Source organism: Mesoplodon densirostris, chromosome 7 (assembly GCF_025265405.1).
Source record: "Mesoplodon densirostris isolate mMesDen1 chromosome 7, mMesDen1 primary haplotype, whole genome shotgun sequence".
Classification (NCBI taxonomy): Eukaryota; Metazoa; Chordata; class Mammalia; order Artiodactyla; family Ziphiidae; genus Mesoplodon; species Mesoplodon densirostris.
In genome coordinates, this window is record NC_082667.1 from 106,873,276 (window position 1) to 106,888,254 (window position 14,979).

The 14,979-nt window shown below is 43.3% G+C and overlaps 1 protein-coding gene across 1 annotated transcript in view; it reads left to right on the top strand.

Annotated features, from left to right (window-relative positions):
* Positions 1–869: 869 nt before the first annotated feature.
* The window catches only part of TTC12 (tetratricopeptide repeat domain 12), a 49,654-nt gene continuing 35,544 nt past the window's right edge, over positions 870–14,979 (top strand). Inside the window, exons 1-6 of the mRNA XM_060104852.1 lie at positions 870–907; positions 2,773–2,845; positions 8,714–8,877; positions 9,443–9,464; positions 10,086–10,163; positions 10,993–11,114. Coding sequence (XP_059960835.1) covers positions 2,788–2,845; positions 8,714–8,877; positions 9,443–9,464; positions 10,086–10,163; positions 10,993–11,114 — 444 coding nt within the window. The 5' untranslated portion in view covers positions 870–907; positions 2,773–2,787. The remainder of the gene's footprint in view (positions 908–2,772; positions 2,846–8,713; positions 8,878–9,442; positions 9,465–10,085; positions 10,164–10,992; positions 11,115–14,979) is intronic.

A 14,979-nucleotide genomic window follows, 5' to 3' on the forward strand; every position in this document is an offset into this window, starting at 1 on the left:
TGTGGGTGGGCCTCATCCAATCAGGTGAAGGCCTGAATAGAATTCTTTCTCTCTGCCTGACTGTAGTAGCAGGAACATTGGTCTTCTCCTGCTTTTTCACTCAGACTTGGACTGGAACTTACACCATTGTCAGCTCTCCTGGTTCTCAGGCCCTTGGACTTGGACTGGAACTCACACTATTGGCTCCTTGGGTCTCCAGCTTGCCAACTGCAGATGGTGCATTTCTCAGCCTCCATAATCATGCGAGCCAACTCCTTATAATAAATCTCTCTCTCTCTCTCTCTCTCTCTCTCTCTCTCTCTCTCTCTCTCTGTGTGTGTGAATGTGTCCATTGTCTCATTCTGCTCGAAATACTATGATTCCCTGGATAATAACCATCACTTATCCCCACTGACTAGGTGCCTGGCACCTTAACCGTAAATCTTATGAGAAAGTGCCATTTCTCCATTTTTTATATAAAGGAGAACTCTGAAGATCAGAGAGATCACATAACTCTCCTCTCCGAAGGTCTCGCGTATACTAATAGGTAAAATCGGATTCACACCCAAGCCTGCCTCTCCCAAGTACACTGCAGACCTTCCCTCTTTGGGGCCAGGGATATTAAGCTAATGCCAGTGACACACCCTCCAACCCCAGAAAACAAAGAAGCCAAAACCTGGCGCTGATTTAGGGATCAGCGCAGGTCACTCGGGCTTCTTTTGCTCCCCCCAGCTTCCCCGGTCCCCAGCTGGCTGCCCACGCGCCAGCTTGGCCTTGAACTTGGCTCGCGCTCCGGAACTAGAACGCAGAGCGCGTCAGAGCACGGGGCCACATCCGCCCCTGGCCCTTTGGCGCCGCCCCGCCTCAGCCTAGTTCGGTTACCGCCCGCCCACAGCCGCCATTTCCTGTCCAGCTCTGGGCGCGTCAGGTCAGTGCAGCGGGGTGGCCCGGGGTCTGCCCTGGTCCTGGTCCTGATCTGGCCGTCAGAGCCAAGCAGAGGACGCTGGTTTGGGCCCGGCGGATGGGACGGTATCAGCTGAGGGCCGCCGGGACCTCCACCGCGGGCACTCGGCCGGTGGACGCTCTGGAGCGGTTGCCCGAGCAACGGTGCCGCCGGCCCCGCCCCTCTGCGCCGGCTGGGGAGGGGCATTTGGGGCGAGCCGGTCTTCTGGCTCCAGGCGGGGCTCAGGCTCCTTCCCGTTGAAGTGGATACCGTCGGCCCCCTGGGCGTCACCGTGCCCTGGCCTTCTCGTCCCGTCGTGCGTTCGCTGCCCAGGCATGGCGCGCCCTTAGACCCTGGCCTGGGAGCAGAGGGCTTCCCCTCCTGCTGCCCGGGGGAGTTCTAAGCCTGCCTTCTGCCTCTCCTAACCTTGGTCAAGTCAACTCACTTGACTAGGCCTCAGTTCCACGGGAGCCTGAATTGTTAAGAGCTGGAAAGAAACCTAGTGATCATTTAGTTAAGCCAGAGGTCCCCAGCCCTGTTTCATAGATAAGGATGTCTTGCAGTAACCACTCATTGCCAACCTGTTGCTTTAAATTAATCCCCAGATAGCCCTCTGTTTTTTTTAAATCTATTCATTTATTTATTTTTGGCTGTGTTGGGTCTTCGTTTCTGTGCGAGGGCTCTCTTCATCGCGGTGCGCGGGCCTCTCACTATCGCGGCCTCTCTTGTTGCGGAGCACAAGCTCCAGACGCGCAGGCTCAGTAATTGTGGCTCACGGACCCAGTTGCTCCGCGGCATGTGGGATCTTCCCAGACCAGGGCTCAAACCCCCGTCCCCTGCATTGGCAGTCAGATTCTCAACCACTACGCCACCAGGGAAGCCCCAGCCCTCTGTTTGTATTATAGTTTCCATAGAATGAATGAGGCCTCTGAGGGTCAGAGAGGTTGTGACTTTAGCTGAGGTAGCACAGCTTATAACTGGTGGAGGCTTGTTCCTGGCAGATTTCAAATTTCCAGTTAAAGGTGACTTATTTGGCTACACTGTTATTAAACCTAGCTGTAAATCAGAATCACCTGGAGAGTGTTTAAAACTATACATTCCTGGGTACTCTCTCAGGCTTACTAACTGAGGGGCTCTGGGCTAAGGCTGAAGAATCTTATGCTAAACCAGTTTTTGGATGATTCTTATGGTCTGTGGGTGGACCTTTGAGAACCACTGGCTGTAGCATGAGGCCTTTCACTCAAAAACAACTGAGTGGTGATCCAACTAAAGTACCTGGAGAGGAGAAGAGAGGCTGGCGTGCAGGGCTGTCAAGTTCTAATCCCTCCATGCAATTTGTAGCTTCTCTTCACTCCTCAGAAATAAGCCAGAGGCTTATAGTTTAAATAGTTTGGACATTTAGATGTAAATTGTCCCATTTTCGGTTACCTGTCACACAGCCAGCTCCAAAGCTTCTGGCTGGGCCAGCCTGTCATGATCAAAGTCAAGCATTAGTGTCCTCCTCCATCTCTGGTGGCCTGTCAACTGCTCTCCACCTGGCCGCCTTCAAGCCAGGTCCCTGACACAGCAGCTGATGGTGGCTTTGTAGGGACATTTTGCAGAGCCCTTTCCCCATTGGAGGGAGGCTGGCAGCTTTCCAGAAATATCGCCACACGTCATGAGGGTCCCTTGGCCTTAACAGCAGTCAGAGTGAAATAGATCACCCTGCTTGTTATTCATGACTTCTATAAACACAAATCCATCTTAAAAATAATTACCTGGCTCTTAGTTTTAGAAAGCTCATCAGCCTGACAAATTCTGTTGAGAGTTTTATTATTACTAATTTTCATCATTTATGCTGCCTCCCTCAGGGATTCTGGTTCACCATGGCTGACTCTCAAGAGGAAGACTTGCAGAAATTTCTTAAAAATGTAGATGAAATCAGTAAGTACCAGTAAATCATAGACTAATTAAATTTTACTTTAGGGAGGTGGAGTGGTTAAAGAGAGATGATTACTCTAAGTTAGTTCATGGGTTGCCTGACAGGTTTATGACTCTTAAGGAAAAAACGTTCTTGAGATTAAACAGAAGGGGTATTGAGAAGCAAGTAATATTGGAGCCTGGGGGTAGTATTTTTTGGCTGTTAATTGGTATCAGAGAAGCTGCTAACATTCTGATTGAATTCAGTCTGACAGTTCTTCCTTGTATTTTCTCCCCTTCTGTGTAGAATCAGGTCAAAAGGAGCTTCTATTCCCCCATCACCAGTGAGCCTACTGTTCCCTTGGAGAATATCACTCAGGAACCCCACTGATCAGTCTGAAATCCCTCTTGTTTTAGGGGAGAGCCTTTCCTGGTTTTGAGCTGCAGAGGCAAAGGTCAAAAGGCTTTCCCCCAGGGTCCATCACATTACACAGATGGCTGTTGGCTGTCATACTCCTGTCTCTCTTCCTCTAGGCAGGAAGACCCTTCCCCAACTTAGACTGGGGGGATCTCAAAGGACATACTCTGACCACACAGATCACATACAGGAGCTTCCAAAGCACTCAGTCCCTGCTCAGACTTCGGGGAGCTTGTTTGAGGACAGAGACAAGAAAACCAGCAGTGAAACCAACCTTACATATCAAATAGAAATATATTGAAGTTGCTGCTTCTCACAGGCTGTATGCGTCCAAAGAATAAAATGGTTTTAAAAATAGTTCAGGCAACTTCATAGACAGTACATCCTTAGGGTGTTCTTTGGGTTTGTCATGGGCTTCTTCTCGGCCCATCCCCCAAATGTTGTTCTGGCCTGGGCCGCTGCTCACCTTTCTCTTCAGGTGATCTAGCCCAAGCACGTGGTTTTAGCTACCACCCTTGTGATGACCCCACATCTCAATTGCTACCAGCCACTTTTTTTGAGCCTCAGCCTCTATGCCAACTGTCACACCCATTGTATCCCTCAAGCACCATGAACTTAATGTGTCCGAAGGTTAGTTGATCATCTCTTCCTCTGTCACCCCCAGTGCCAAATAAAACCTGCTTCTCCTACTCTCCCATTCGTTCTGGTCTCACTTGATGGCACTGCTGTCCCCAGATTTACAAGTCACATTGGCCTCCTCTCACCTCTCAGTCCTTAATTTAATCAGCCCTCAGGTTTGCCTTCTGCCTCCAGCTCCCACCTCTCCAACCTCCATTTGTTCTTTTTCTCTTATCCAGACGATTTCAACAACCCCCTGATTGTTTCCCCCCCCTCCCACCGCCTCCAGGCTTACACTCCCCACAGGGTAATATATCTGAAATGCAAATCTGACCCAGCCACTTCTCTGCTTGCATTCTCCCCGCAGTCCCAATAAATGTCATGCTCTCATCAGGACCTAAGTCCTCCCGTGACCTTGGCCTTACCTCTGGCCTCCCCCTACCTTACACTTGAGCTACAGACTGCTCCCGGTTCCCCACACACCCCCTGAGCATTCATCCTCTGCCTGCTGCTTTTGTCCTTCCCTCTGCCTCCCGGTCTTTCTTTACCTGGCTAACATTCATTCGTACCCCAAGTTCATTTCCATATCATTTATATCAGTACCATCTGATGGAACTTTCTGTGATGATAGACATGTTCTATAATCTACACTGTCCACTGTGGTCACCAGTGACCACAAGTGGCTATCGAGGGTTTGAAATGTGGCTAGTGCTACTAAAGAAGTGAATGTCTCTATTTCGTTTATAAGTAATTTAAATTTATATAGCCACATGTGTGTAGATTCTATACATTCATTTCTTGGGCTCTTGCTGTGTACTGAGCATCGCTAGACCCTGGAGAGTACAGTAACAACGAATAAGAATTACTTTCCTTCATGGTACCTACAGTCTGGTGGGGAAAACAGATATTAAACAAGTAATTTCAAGGGTGATGTATGCTACAAAGAGAGATTGGTAAAATGCAAGAGACTCTAACTCAGATGAGGGAGTTGTCTGATGGGCTGCTGTAACAAAATATCACACACTGGGGGTCTTAGGCAACAGAAATTAATTTTTGTCACAGTTCTGGAGATCAGAAGTCCAAGATCAAGGTGTTAGGTTTAATTTCTCCTGAGCCCTCTCTCCCTGGCTTGCAGACAACCCCCTTCTTACTGTGTCCTCACATGGTCTTTTCTCTGTGTGTGCACATCCCTGGTGTCTCTTCCTCCTCTTATACGGACATCAATCCAATTGGTTTAGGGCCCCACCCTTATGACCTCATTTATCCTTCATGACCTCTTTAAAAGCCCTGTCTCCAAATACAGTCACACTGAGGGGATTAGGGCTCCAACATATGAATTGGGGCAGAGGGGCACAATTCAGCCCACAAATAAAGGCTTCCCTAAAGGATGAGTTTTAAGCACAAATCTGAAGTCTGAGTAGGAGTTGGCCACTGGAGAGAGGGTAGGGGAGTATTCTAAATGGGGAGAAAGTACGTAGGAAAGATGGAAGTTAAGAGCAAGGGTGGTACTTTTGAGAAACTGAAAGATTAAAAAGCTCAGTATAGCTGGAGAGAATAGATCAAGGAGAGAAGGGTCCCATCTGAGTCCAGAAAGGCCAGATCAGGAAAGACCTTAGAAGCCACGGTAAGGAATTCGTATTTATCCTGAGAGCAATGGGAATCCTTACTTGGAGCAGAAACATGGTCAGATTTATACCTTAGAAAAGTCACTCTGGCAGTGGTAGACTGGAGGGGAGAAGCAAACAGGTGCTGAGAGCCAGCTAGGAGGCTGTTGCAGTGCTCCAGGGAGAAGAGACTGTGGCTGGAATGGACACAAGTAGACAGATTGGAGAGATAATTCAGAGCTTACTTGACAGGCTTTAGTGTTGATGGCTGTGAAGGTGGAGGGAGAACAAAGCCTTAAGGATGAGCCTGAGAGTCTTGATTGAATGACAAGTGGGTAGTTGGACCATCTGCTGAGATAGGGGCATTTGAAGGAGGAACAGTCTGGGGAGAAAGAGGATAGGCAGATGAGTAAGGCATCCCAGTGGAGATGTTCAGAAGGCAGTTGGCTTTGTGAGTCTGAGCCTAAGAGAGAGAGAGTAGCTGGGGAGGTCAACTTAGGAGACATTTAAGAACTGGCATCTGCATGGTATTTGGAGCCATAGGAGGGAACAGGAATTCCTGGGAAAGGTGTAGAAAAAGAGAAGAGGGCTCGGGCAGAGAGTCTACAGAGAAAAATTCAAAAAAGTCTATAAATAAATTAATAAAGTAAAGAAGGACATTGAGCAAGGTTTTTGGATACGAGATTAATGTATAAAATTCAGTTGCATTCTTATATACTTCCTGTATACCAGCAACACTTCATTTACAATACCAAAATAAATCCCTCAAAATATATGCAAGACCTTTATGGGGAAGGTTATAAAATTTAATTGAAAGAGCTCCCAGTGGTCAAAACTAGAACAATTTGAGCAAGAAAGCAAACAGAGTATTGGATTATAGCCCAAAGTATAAAATAAATATCCATGAGTCTATATGGATATAAATAAACGATGAATAGTTAAATAAGTAAATAAATACGTAAGGCAAATCTCCCATACAGAAGAATTTCAAACAATTTATGTAGATATTGCTGCCTCTAGAAGGTAGAGCATAACTCTCCACCCCTGAAAGTGAGATACATTTACTGACTTGCTTCCAAACAGTACAGTACAGGAAAAGAGGGGGAAAAGTAACTTTAAGATGGAAAAAGCTGACAAACTCTACCTTAGGTGGTCAAAGTTAACAGCATGATAAATCATATTGATAACGTGTACCCTTAATATGTGCTATGGTCTTCCTCCCAAAATCTTGAGAACCTCAGTCTGACTGTGCCAATAACATCAGGTAAACCCAAAATGAACACTATTCTACAAAAAATACCTGACCAGTAATTCTCAAAACTGTCAAGGAAAACAAGGAAGATCTGAGAAATTGTCATGGCTCAGAGAATTATAAGGAGACATGACTAAATATAGTGTGATATCCTAGATGGTATCCTGGAATGGAAAAAGGATATCACAAAGAGATTAATGAAATTAGAATAAAGTTCAGAGTTTAGTGAATAAAATTTTTAATTAAAAGACATAAATGTGCTATGTATATGTTTGTTTACATCTAAATAAGTGGAGACATTTTATCATGGATGGGAAGACACATTTGTTAAGGAAATCTGTTCTTCTCAAATTATTCTCTACATTCAACATGATTTAGATCAAAATCCCAAAAATGTTTTGTTTAGAATTCAACAAGCTGATTCCAGAGTTCACACAGAAGAGCAAAGGGCCACAAATTAATCCAGAAAATTTTGCAGAAAAATAAGAAAGTGGGATCTCCCTATCAGATGTTCAAGACTCATTATAAAGCTGTAGTAATTATGCACGGAAGTTTTGGTGCTGAAAAAGATATTATCCAGTAGAATGGAATAAAGTGCCTAGAGCAGGTTCACGCATGTGCCAGGGATGACACAACACATTGGTGGGAAGGCAGGGAGTCTTCAACAAACGGGTGCCCGTGCCCTATGCAAAGTCAGCTCCAGGGGACTTCCCTGGTGGTCCAGTGATTAAGACTCTGCACTTCCACTGCAGGGGGCACAGTTGCAATCCCTGGTCTGGGAATTAAGATCCCGCATGCCAGGCGGTGCGGCAAAAAACAAAAAAGTCAGCTCCAGGTGGATTAAATACCCTAATGAGAAAAACAGAACATTAAAACATACAGAAGACATATAAGAGTATATTTGTAAACCTAATATACACAAAAGGCATAAAGCATAACGGGAAATATTGGTACATTTAACACATAGAAAATGTCTTTAACAAAAGCTTCCATAAAAACAGATAAAAAGATAAACTGTACACAAGGAGATGTTCACAAATACATATCAGTCCAGAATATATAAAGAAATCATAATAAGAAAAAGACAAACAACCCAATAGAAAATCGGCCAAGGATAGGAGCAGGAAGTTGACAGAAAAGGAAATCCAAATGGCCTACAAACCAATGAAAAGATGCTCGATCCCAATCACGTTCAGGAAGATGCAAATGAAAACATTGAGGAGATAAATGCATTATAGTGGCAACAACTTAAAAGTTTGACAACAAGCTTTAACTAGGATGTGGAGGCATGGGAACTCTTGTCACAACTCATAGGAATAAACCTCGATACAGCCGTAAGCTGAGGAATATGTCACGTGTGCATGGGAAAATATGTACACAGATATTCGATTCGTCATTTATTCACTAGCAAAAAATTTAAAAACACCTGGATGTCCATCAATAAGAGAATGGATTACCTATGGTATATACAGTGATTAAAATAAATCAACTGCAACCATTAGTATCAAGAACAAATCTGTAAAGCACATTAGGAGAAAAAACTAGGTTGCAAAAGAATGCACATTTTGTAAAAACCATTTATTTAAGATGTTTAAATTTAAGCACACATATACACAAATTCTCTAGTAGGTGAATAGGTTCTGGGGATCTAATATACAGCATGGTGACTATTGTTAACAGTACTGTACTATACACTTTAAAGTTGCTGAGAGACTAGATCTTAAATGTTCTCACCACACACACACAAAAAATGAAATTATATGAGGATATGGGTGTGTTAACTAACCTTGGTGTGGGAATCATTTCTCAGTGTATACGTGTATCAAATCACCATGTTGTACACCTTAAACTTACACAATGTCATGTGTCAATTATATCTCAATAAAGCTGGAAAAATAAAAGTCCTTCCCCATGAAATTTTCTACACCACCTTTTTAGTGAGTGGAGTCTTTCTTTTTGAAGACCTTGCTTGAATGATTCACCTCTGATTTCTCCTCTAGCCAATTTAATTCAGGAGATGAATTCTGATGACCCAGTCATACAAGAGAAAGCTGTCCTCGAGACAGAAAAGAGACTGAAGTTTACAGAGGAAGACCAAGAGGAGGACGAGTGCAGGACCACCATGAACAAGACCATGATCAGTCCTCCACAAGCTCCCACAAAGGTGCCCTTTCCCTATGGTGGAGTTATCTATGTAGACAGAGTGAGAAGGTCTGCATAAAGCAGAGGAAGTAGTGGTTTAATCTCAACTGCCTGGTGAGGCTAAAATAGCCTTTTGATTTTTAGATTCACTTAGATTTATTTTCCACAAGGAAGTATAAACTCTGATTTCTTTTCTTGATCTTTCTGGGTCATCCTTAAACAACCCTTTGGGTTTGTTTTAATGAAAATTTGGCCTCTGTACCCACTGAGCTTGTGACCATTTTTAAGCCGTTAAGGTAATATATTCTACTAACTCATATTTCCAACTCATACAGCCACAGCGGCGGTCCCTTGACCTGCTCGCCCTTGTTTCTGCAGATGTAGCCCCATAACAATTGTGCCCATAACTAGATCTCCTGATTTACAGCAAGCCCCCTGAATTTTGAGCCTTTCAGTATCGATGGTTAAAGGAAATGACCCTACTCCCCACTTGTAATCGATCTGCCTTCTTTCTTTGTATATGTATAAATGAGGGAGTGGTTTTTGAAATTTGTGTCTTTGTTTTTATGATAACCTGTGCCCTGCAGAATACAGATGAAATAAACACAGGTAAGGAGAGCATCTCTCTTTCCAATGTGTATTATTCCTTTAGGATCAGTGTTTATAGATTGTAGCTTCCAGACCCTTAAATTATAGCCTCTGGGCTTACAAACAACCCATGAACAAACACCTACTGATCATTCAATTCTGTTACTAGTAGTCAGAGGGGACAGTACTCAGAGGGTTTTTCCTACGTTCTCCTGGCCAGTCTTTTGTAAACTGAATTCAGTTATTCTGTTTCATCCAATTTACTCTTAGCTGCTTAAAGGGATCCAGAGAGTTTCTCAGTTGCTCAGCTCAGAAGCTCATTATGCTAAGTGGAACAGTCTTCAAAGAAGAACTCTTTTAAAAGGCATAATTCAAATTTGAAGCACAGACATAGTCACCATGTATAATAATACATCACACAGATTACCATTTACTGTCAAATTAAGAAAATGTCATTTTAGTTGTCTCCGAATCTGTGTGTGTGTGTGTGTGTGTGTGCGCGCGCATACACGTGCCTACATGTGAATGCATGAAAAGTGTGGCTCTAAAACTCTAAAGTAGCTTTTTTCTGAATTTGAGCTGAAGAACTGATTATAGTATTTGGATTTTTCTTTTTAATATTTGAAATTACGCTGTTGTCAGAGGCCTTCTTGGCATCTATGGAGAAGGATGCAAAAGAACGTGCCAAAAGAAGAAGGGAAAACAAAGTCTTGGCAGATGGTAATTGTCAGTCTTTTCACTTTTCAATACCCAGGGTGATTTGTGCTAGAAAGAGCAAGGAAGTCTCTATGCTAATGTTTGAGGACATCAAGATTCCCAGTGGGTGGGTTCATGATGGGCCTGAGGCAGTGGGACCTGGCCAGGCAGAAACTCGTCTGTTTCCTGTTCCCACAGCAACAAGCAGGGAGTCAGACACAGCCCTGAGTCAGCCTCCACAGTCAGACCTTTCTAAAGCACATGGATGGATTTAGCAGCACTAGGTGATGCTTGGAAAGTAGGGAGGGATGGGAGTGAGGTACTACTGTCCAGCCTGAGGCACAGATGAAGAAATGAAAAAGAAAAATGAAACAAGCAAACAAAGCTGGGAAAAGGGAGAGGGGAAATAAAGGAAAAGAAAGAACTGGGGTTGTGTGTGTGGTGAGGAAGATACACATGACAGAAGAATGCTTTCAGCACTTACTTTATACCACTCAGCGGTATGTGTGCTGCAGATCTGAACAATTCCATATTTGCTAGAAAATTAGTTGTTTGAATCTCTTTATGAGACGTTTGAATGTGTAGACTTGCTCTTTGTGGCAAGTTTGGGGTGTTCTAAGCCTTGAGGCAGAAACATTTACTTTTTCTGAGAAGCTGCTTAGAAGACTTCAGGTAGATTGAGAGAACAGAAACCGACCTGGTATTATCTGCAGAGAGAAGTAAGTGACAGGCCCCCTTTGGATGCATGGAAGCTCTGACCTTCAAAGTAGAGTTGGAAACTCAGGGCAATGAAGTCTGAAAGAATTTTCCAGTGTGTGGGGAGAGCTCACCTGTATAACTTCTATTCTCACAGCCCTAAAAGAAAAGGGGAATGAAGCATTTGTCAAAGGTGATTATGAAACAGCCATCCTGTGCTACAGTGAGGGTTTGGAGAAGCTGAAGGACATGAAAGTACTGTACACCAACCGAGCCCAGGTGAGTGGTCCAAGGATGTGTCCACGGGCTTTCCTCAGGGAACAGTAGTTACTAACCTTGCGAAAGCAGAGAAAGATGAGATCAGATGGCGCCAGTGTTGTGCTGTGTAATGGCTGGCTCTGGTCAGGTTGGGAGTGGGGGCTGATTTGTATGGAGCATTTGCCAGTTTCCATGGTGTAGATACTTACACTGTGGTTCAATTTCAAGCTACCAACTTGGAATCATTGAAGGAGGACTTGGGAACAGCTACACATAATCAGTTCTCTCCATAGTGGAAGTCAGCTCCAGCACATCACTGATGGTACCCAGGCACTTTCCCTCATGTAGAGACAAGAAATCTAGTGGAATGAGACAGTCTATGAGACCTTGGAATTCTGCCACCACTGAAGTTGTTCAGCTTCTTTTTTTGATGCCAGTCTACACTCCTAACGGTTACTCTCCTGTTAATTTCTTACCCATCGTATCAATCCCTCCTTGATTAAGCTTCTGTGACTGGGGTATACTGGAGAGCTAGTGGGCCTAGAGCCAATTTCTCAGAAATTTTGAGTTTCTGAAATCCCTCATACCTCCGTTTTATATCACAGACGAGCTCAGATTCCTGGAACACCAGGTAAAAACCATCACCCAGATGTTTATTATCTACTACTTAATGAAGGGCAAAATTAATAGTTCTCAGTTGAAACAAAAATGTCACCTGTGACCTTATCTTAGAAAAGTACTTGAGTTTGTGTATGGAACAGCTCTCTGCTGCTCAGGCCTGAAAAATTGGCAGATTCGTGGACATAATTATCCAATGATCAGGGTATGTCAGCAGGACCTGGGTGAGATGAACTTGACGCCATGTCATTTACAAGAGGGAGAGATTCATCAGCTCCAATTTCTATAACTCAAGATTAAGAAGATCCTGCTGTGGTATGTTGAGGAAGAGTGCAAGAAACAGGATATTAGCAGTCCAGAAAGTCTGGGCAGTGACAGTGATTTAATGATAAATAAATCCAAGCACAGCATAAGCTCATTAGTTCAGCAGTTTGGATAAATCAGACTCGAGGTGTCATTTACCTAGCCCCATTTGTGGAGAAAAATTGTAATAAGAGAATCAGTAAATAAAATAGCCAGAGGTTGATTTTGCCATGTACTTCTTATCCCCCTAACAAGATTATAACCTTTGTGAAGGTAAAAACTGCCATATACTTTTCCCCCTAACGCTTTACTTATAACAGATGTTCAATAAATCCTTGATAAGTTACATAACACTGGGTGGAGGCACAATAAGTCCATTTAAGGGAATGGCATTTCTGTTGACACATCAAAAGAAACATTTAAATGCAAACAATTAATAGAATAATCATAGTTCCTTTTTTATTTGTCACCAGATTTGGTCTCCAGAACATTTACCTACTGATGCTTATTCAGTCTTGTTACTCTGAAGCTATTTGAAAGCTGTAAAATTGAATTGCCTTTAAAATGTTATGTAATTCAGACTTATACTAATTCAGATGGTCTATACCCTGATTCATCTAAATTAGTTACATTTTTACTGTACTCAAGTTTAAGCAGCACTTTGATTAGTTCTGGAGAATCACATTAAGAATAACTGTGGATAAAAATAAGTAAGTGCAATGAAAAGCTTTGGGAAGGCAATTCCTCCCACTTTTCCCAAAGAGAAAGCTTATTCAGAGACAAATAAATGCAAAATGTGCTGCCTGGTGTTAAGAATCATTTGAACCGTTGACTATTTTTAAAATGCCTCCCTGTTTGCACGCAGTGTTAGAAAACACTTAATAAGGACCCTGTGCATTGAGAGTCGCTGCTTGCTGGAGAGAAAACCTACCCTTTCATCGCCGTGTTTTTCTCCTGGAGCTAATGTTATGATCAATAAATTGCTGGTGTAATTTAGATAAATCAGGAGTTTAATTGCCATTTGGAAAAGTCACTCTTTTTAAAATGTGGAAAAACAAAAGAGAACAGGGAATTTATAGGGTGTTGGGTCCAAGCTTTAAAAAAAGAAAAAGAAAGAAAAGTGAAAGGCTCTGTAGAGAAATTGTTGAAGCCCATATAGAATTTTTCAGTCTGTATCCTGAATAACAGTGTCGTGAAATTATGACTATGGTTGTCTAGAAGGATGTTAGTTTCTTCCTCACATCCTCTGACTTTCTAATGAAACCCCACACCGGGAGGAAAGGGTGGTGCTTTATAGAACAGAAGGCTCAAAGTGTCCTTGTCTTCAACTAGTACTGAAGCCCTGTTAATGAAAGCACTGCAGAGCAGCTTCCTATCTATTGATGTGAAGAGCTGCCCGGCAGAAATCCCATTAGCTGGCTCTTGCCTGCTCACTCCTCACTTTGGTTGAATGCTTAGATTTCTCATAAATTATAACACTAACCTCATATTTGGCCTGTCCATGTAAATATCTCATCAGGTTTATTGTTCAGAATGTCACAGCGCCCTGCTACAGTTTTGATCATGGGCAAACCTCCATGGAGTATTGAGTCTATTATTGGTGACTGATGGGACCCTGGTGCCTGGTTTTCCTTTCTTCCAACAGGGTGATCATTGCTGCTTCTTAGGGAACTTTCCAAAAGAAGAGCCCTTAAAGTCTACTTTGTGCAACTTGATAAGAATTTATTAAGCACCTTTCATGTCCAGTAATTAAATACAGAGGGTATAGTAGCCATGGTGCTTGCTGTTAAATGACTTCCATTTGTTTATAGATCACACCTCTTTGAAACTATAAATGAACTAGATTCTTAATTCGGCTTAGTTTGAGTGGATCACAGAATTCTGAGTTAATTCTTGATTTTTAAGATTTTCCCCAATTCCAGGAGATCCCAGAAGACAGCCCCAAGGCATTTGAAACCGAGGGCTCCTGGGGGTGGTCTGACTCTTAAATGTCAGCTCATTTCCTATACCTCTTCCTTCTTGCTGCACTCATGAGGAGAGAAGGGGAACTTTTTCTTAAGCATATTTCCATAACAGCTTTATTGAGATACAATTGATATAACCTACAATCACCCATTGAAAATGTACAATTCAGTGGTTTTTGGTGTATTCACAGGGTTGTGCAACCCTCGCCACAGCCAATTTTAGAACAGTTTCATCATCCCCCAAAGAACCCCGTACCCTTTAAGCAGTCACTCCCCAGTCCTCCTCCCCTCCCCCACCCCAGCCGTAGGCCACCACTAATCTACTTTCTGTCTCTATACATCTGTCAATTCAGGACTCTTCATATAAGTGACATCATATAATATTTCTCCTTATGTGTCTGGCTTCTTCCACTTACCAGTGGTTTCAGGGTCCATCCACGTTGTAGTATGCATCAGTACTCCATTCCTGTTTATTGCCAAATAATATCTCATTGCCTGGATCTACCCCATTTTGTCTATCCATTCAAAAACTGATGGACATTTGAGTCATTTCTGCTTTTTGGCTCTTATAAATAATTCTGCTATGAACACTGGGGTGCAACTTTTTGCGTGGCCATATGTTTATAGTCTTCTCGGCTATCTACCCAGGAGTGGAACTGCTGGATCCTATGGTACCTCTGTGTTTTACCTTTTCGGGAAATGTCAGACTGTCTTTCAAAACCATTTTACATTCCCACCAGCAGTGTATGAGTGTTCTGATTTCCTGCATTCTCACCAACACTTGTTATTACCTGTCTTTTTGATCCCCTTTTTCATCTGGTTTCCTTCTGGAACATTCACAGCAGGGTAGCCTCCAGAAGCTAGCTCTTCCTTTGTAGGGGTGGTCAGTGTGCTGGGTACTGTCTGTTTGCCCCTCCAGATCCTTCTCTGCCCTGCTCTGTGCCCTGGGGGATTGACCTCTGTGGACTGCCCTCTTGGCTTCCCAGCTTTCTAACTGCCAT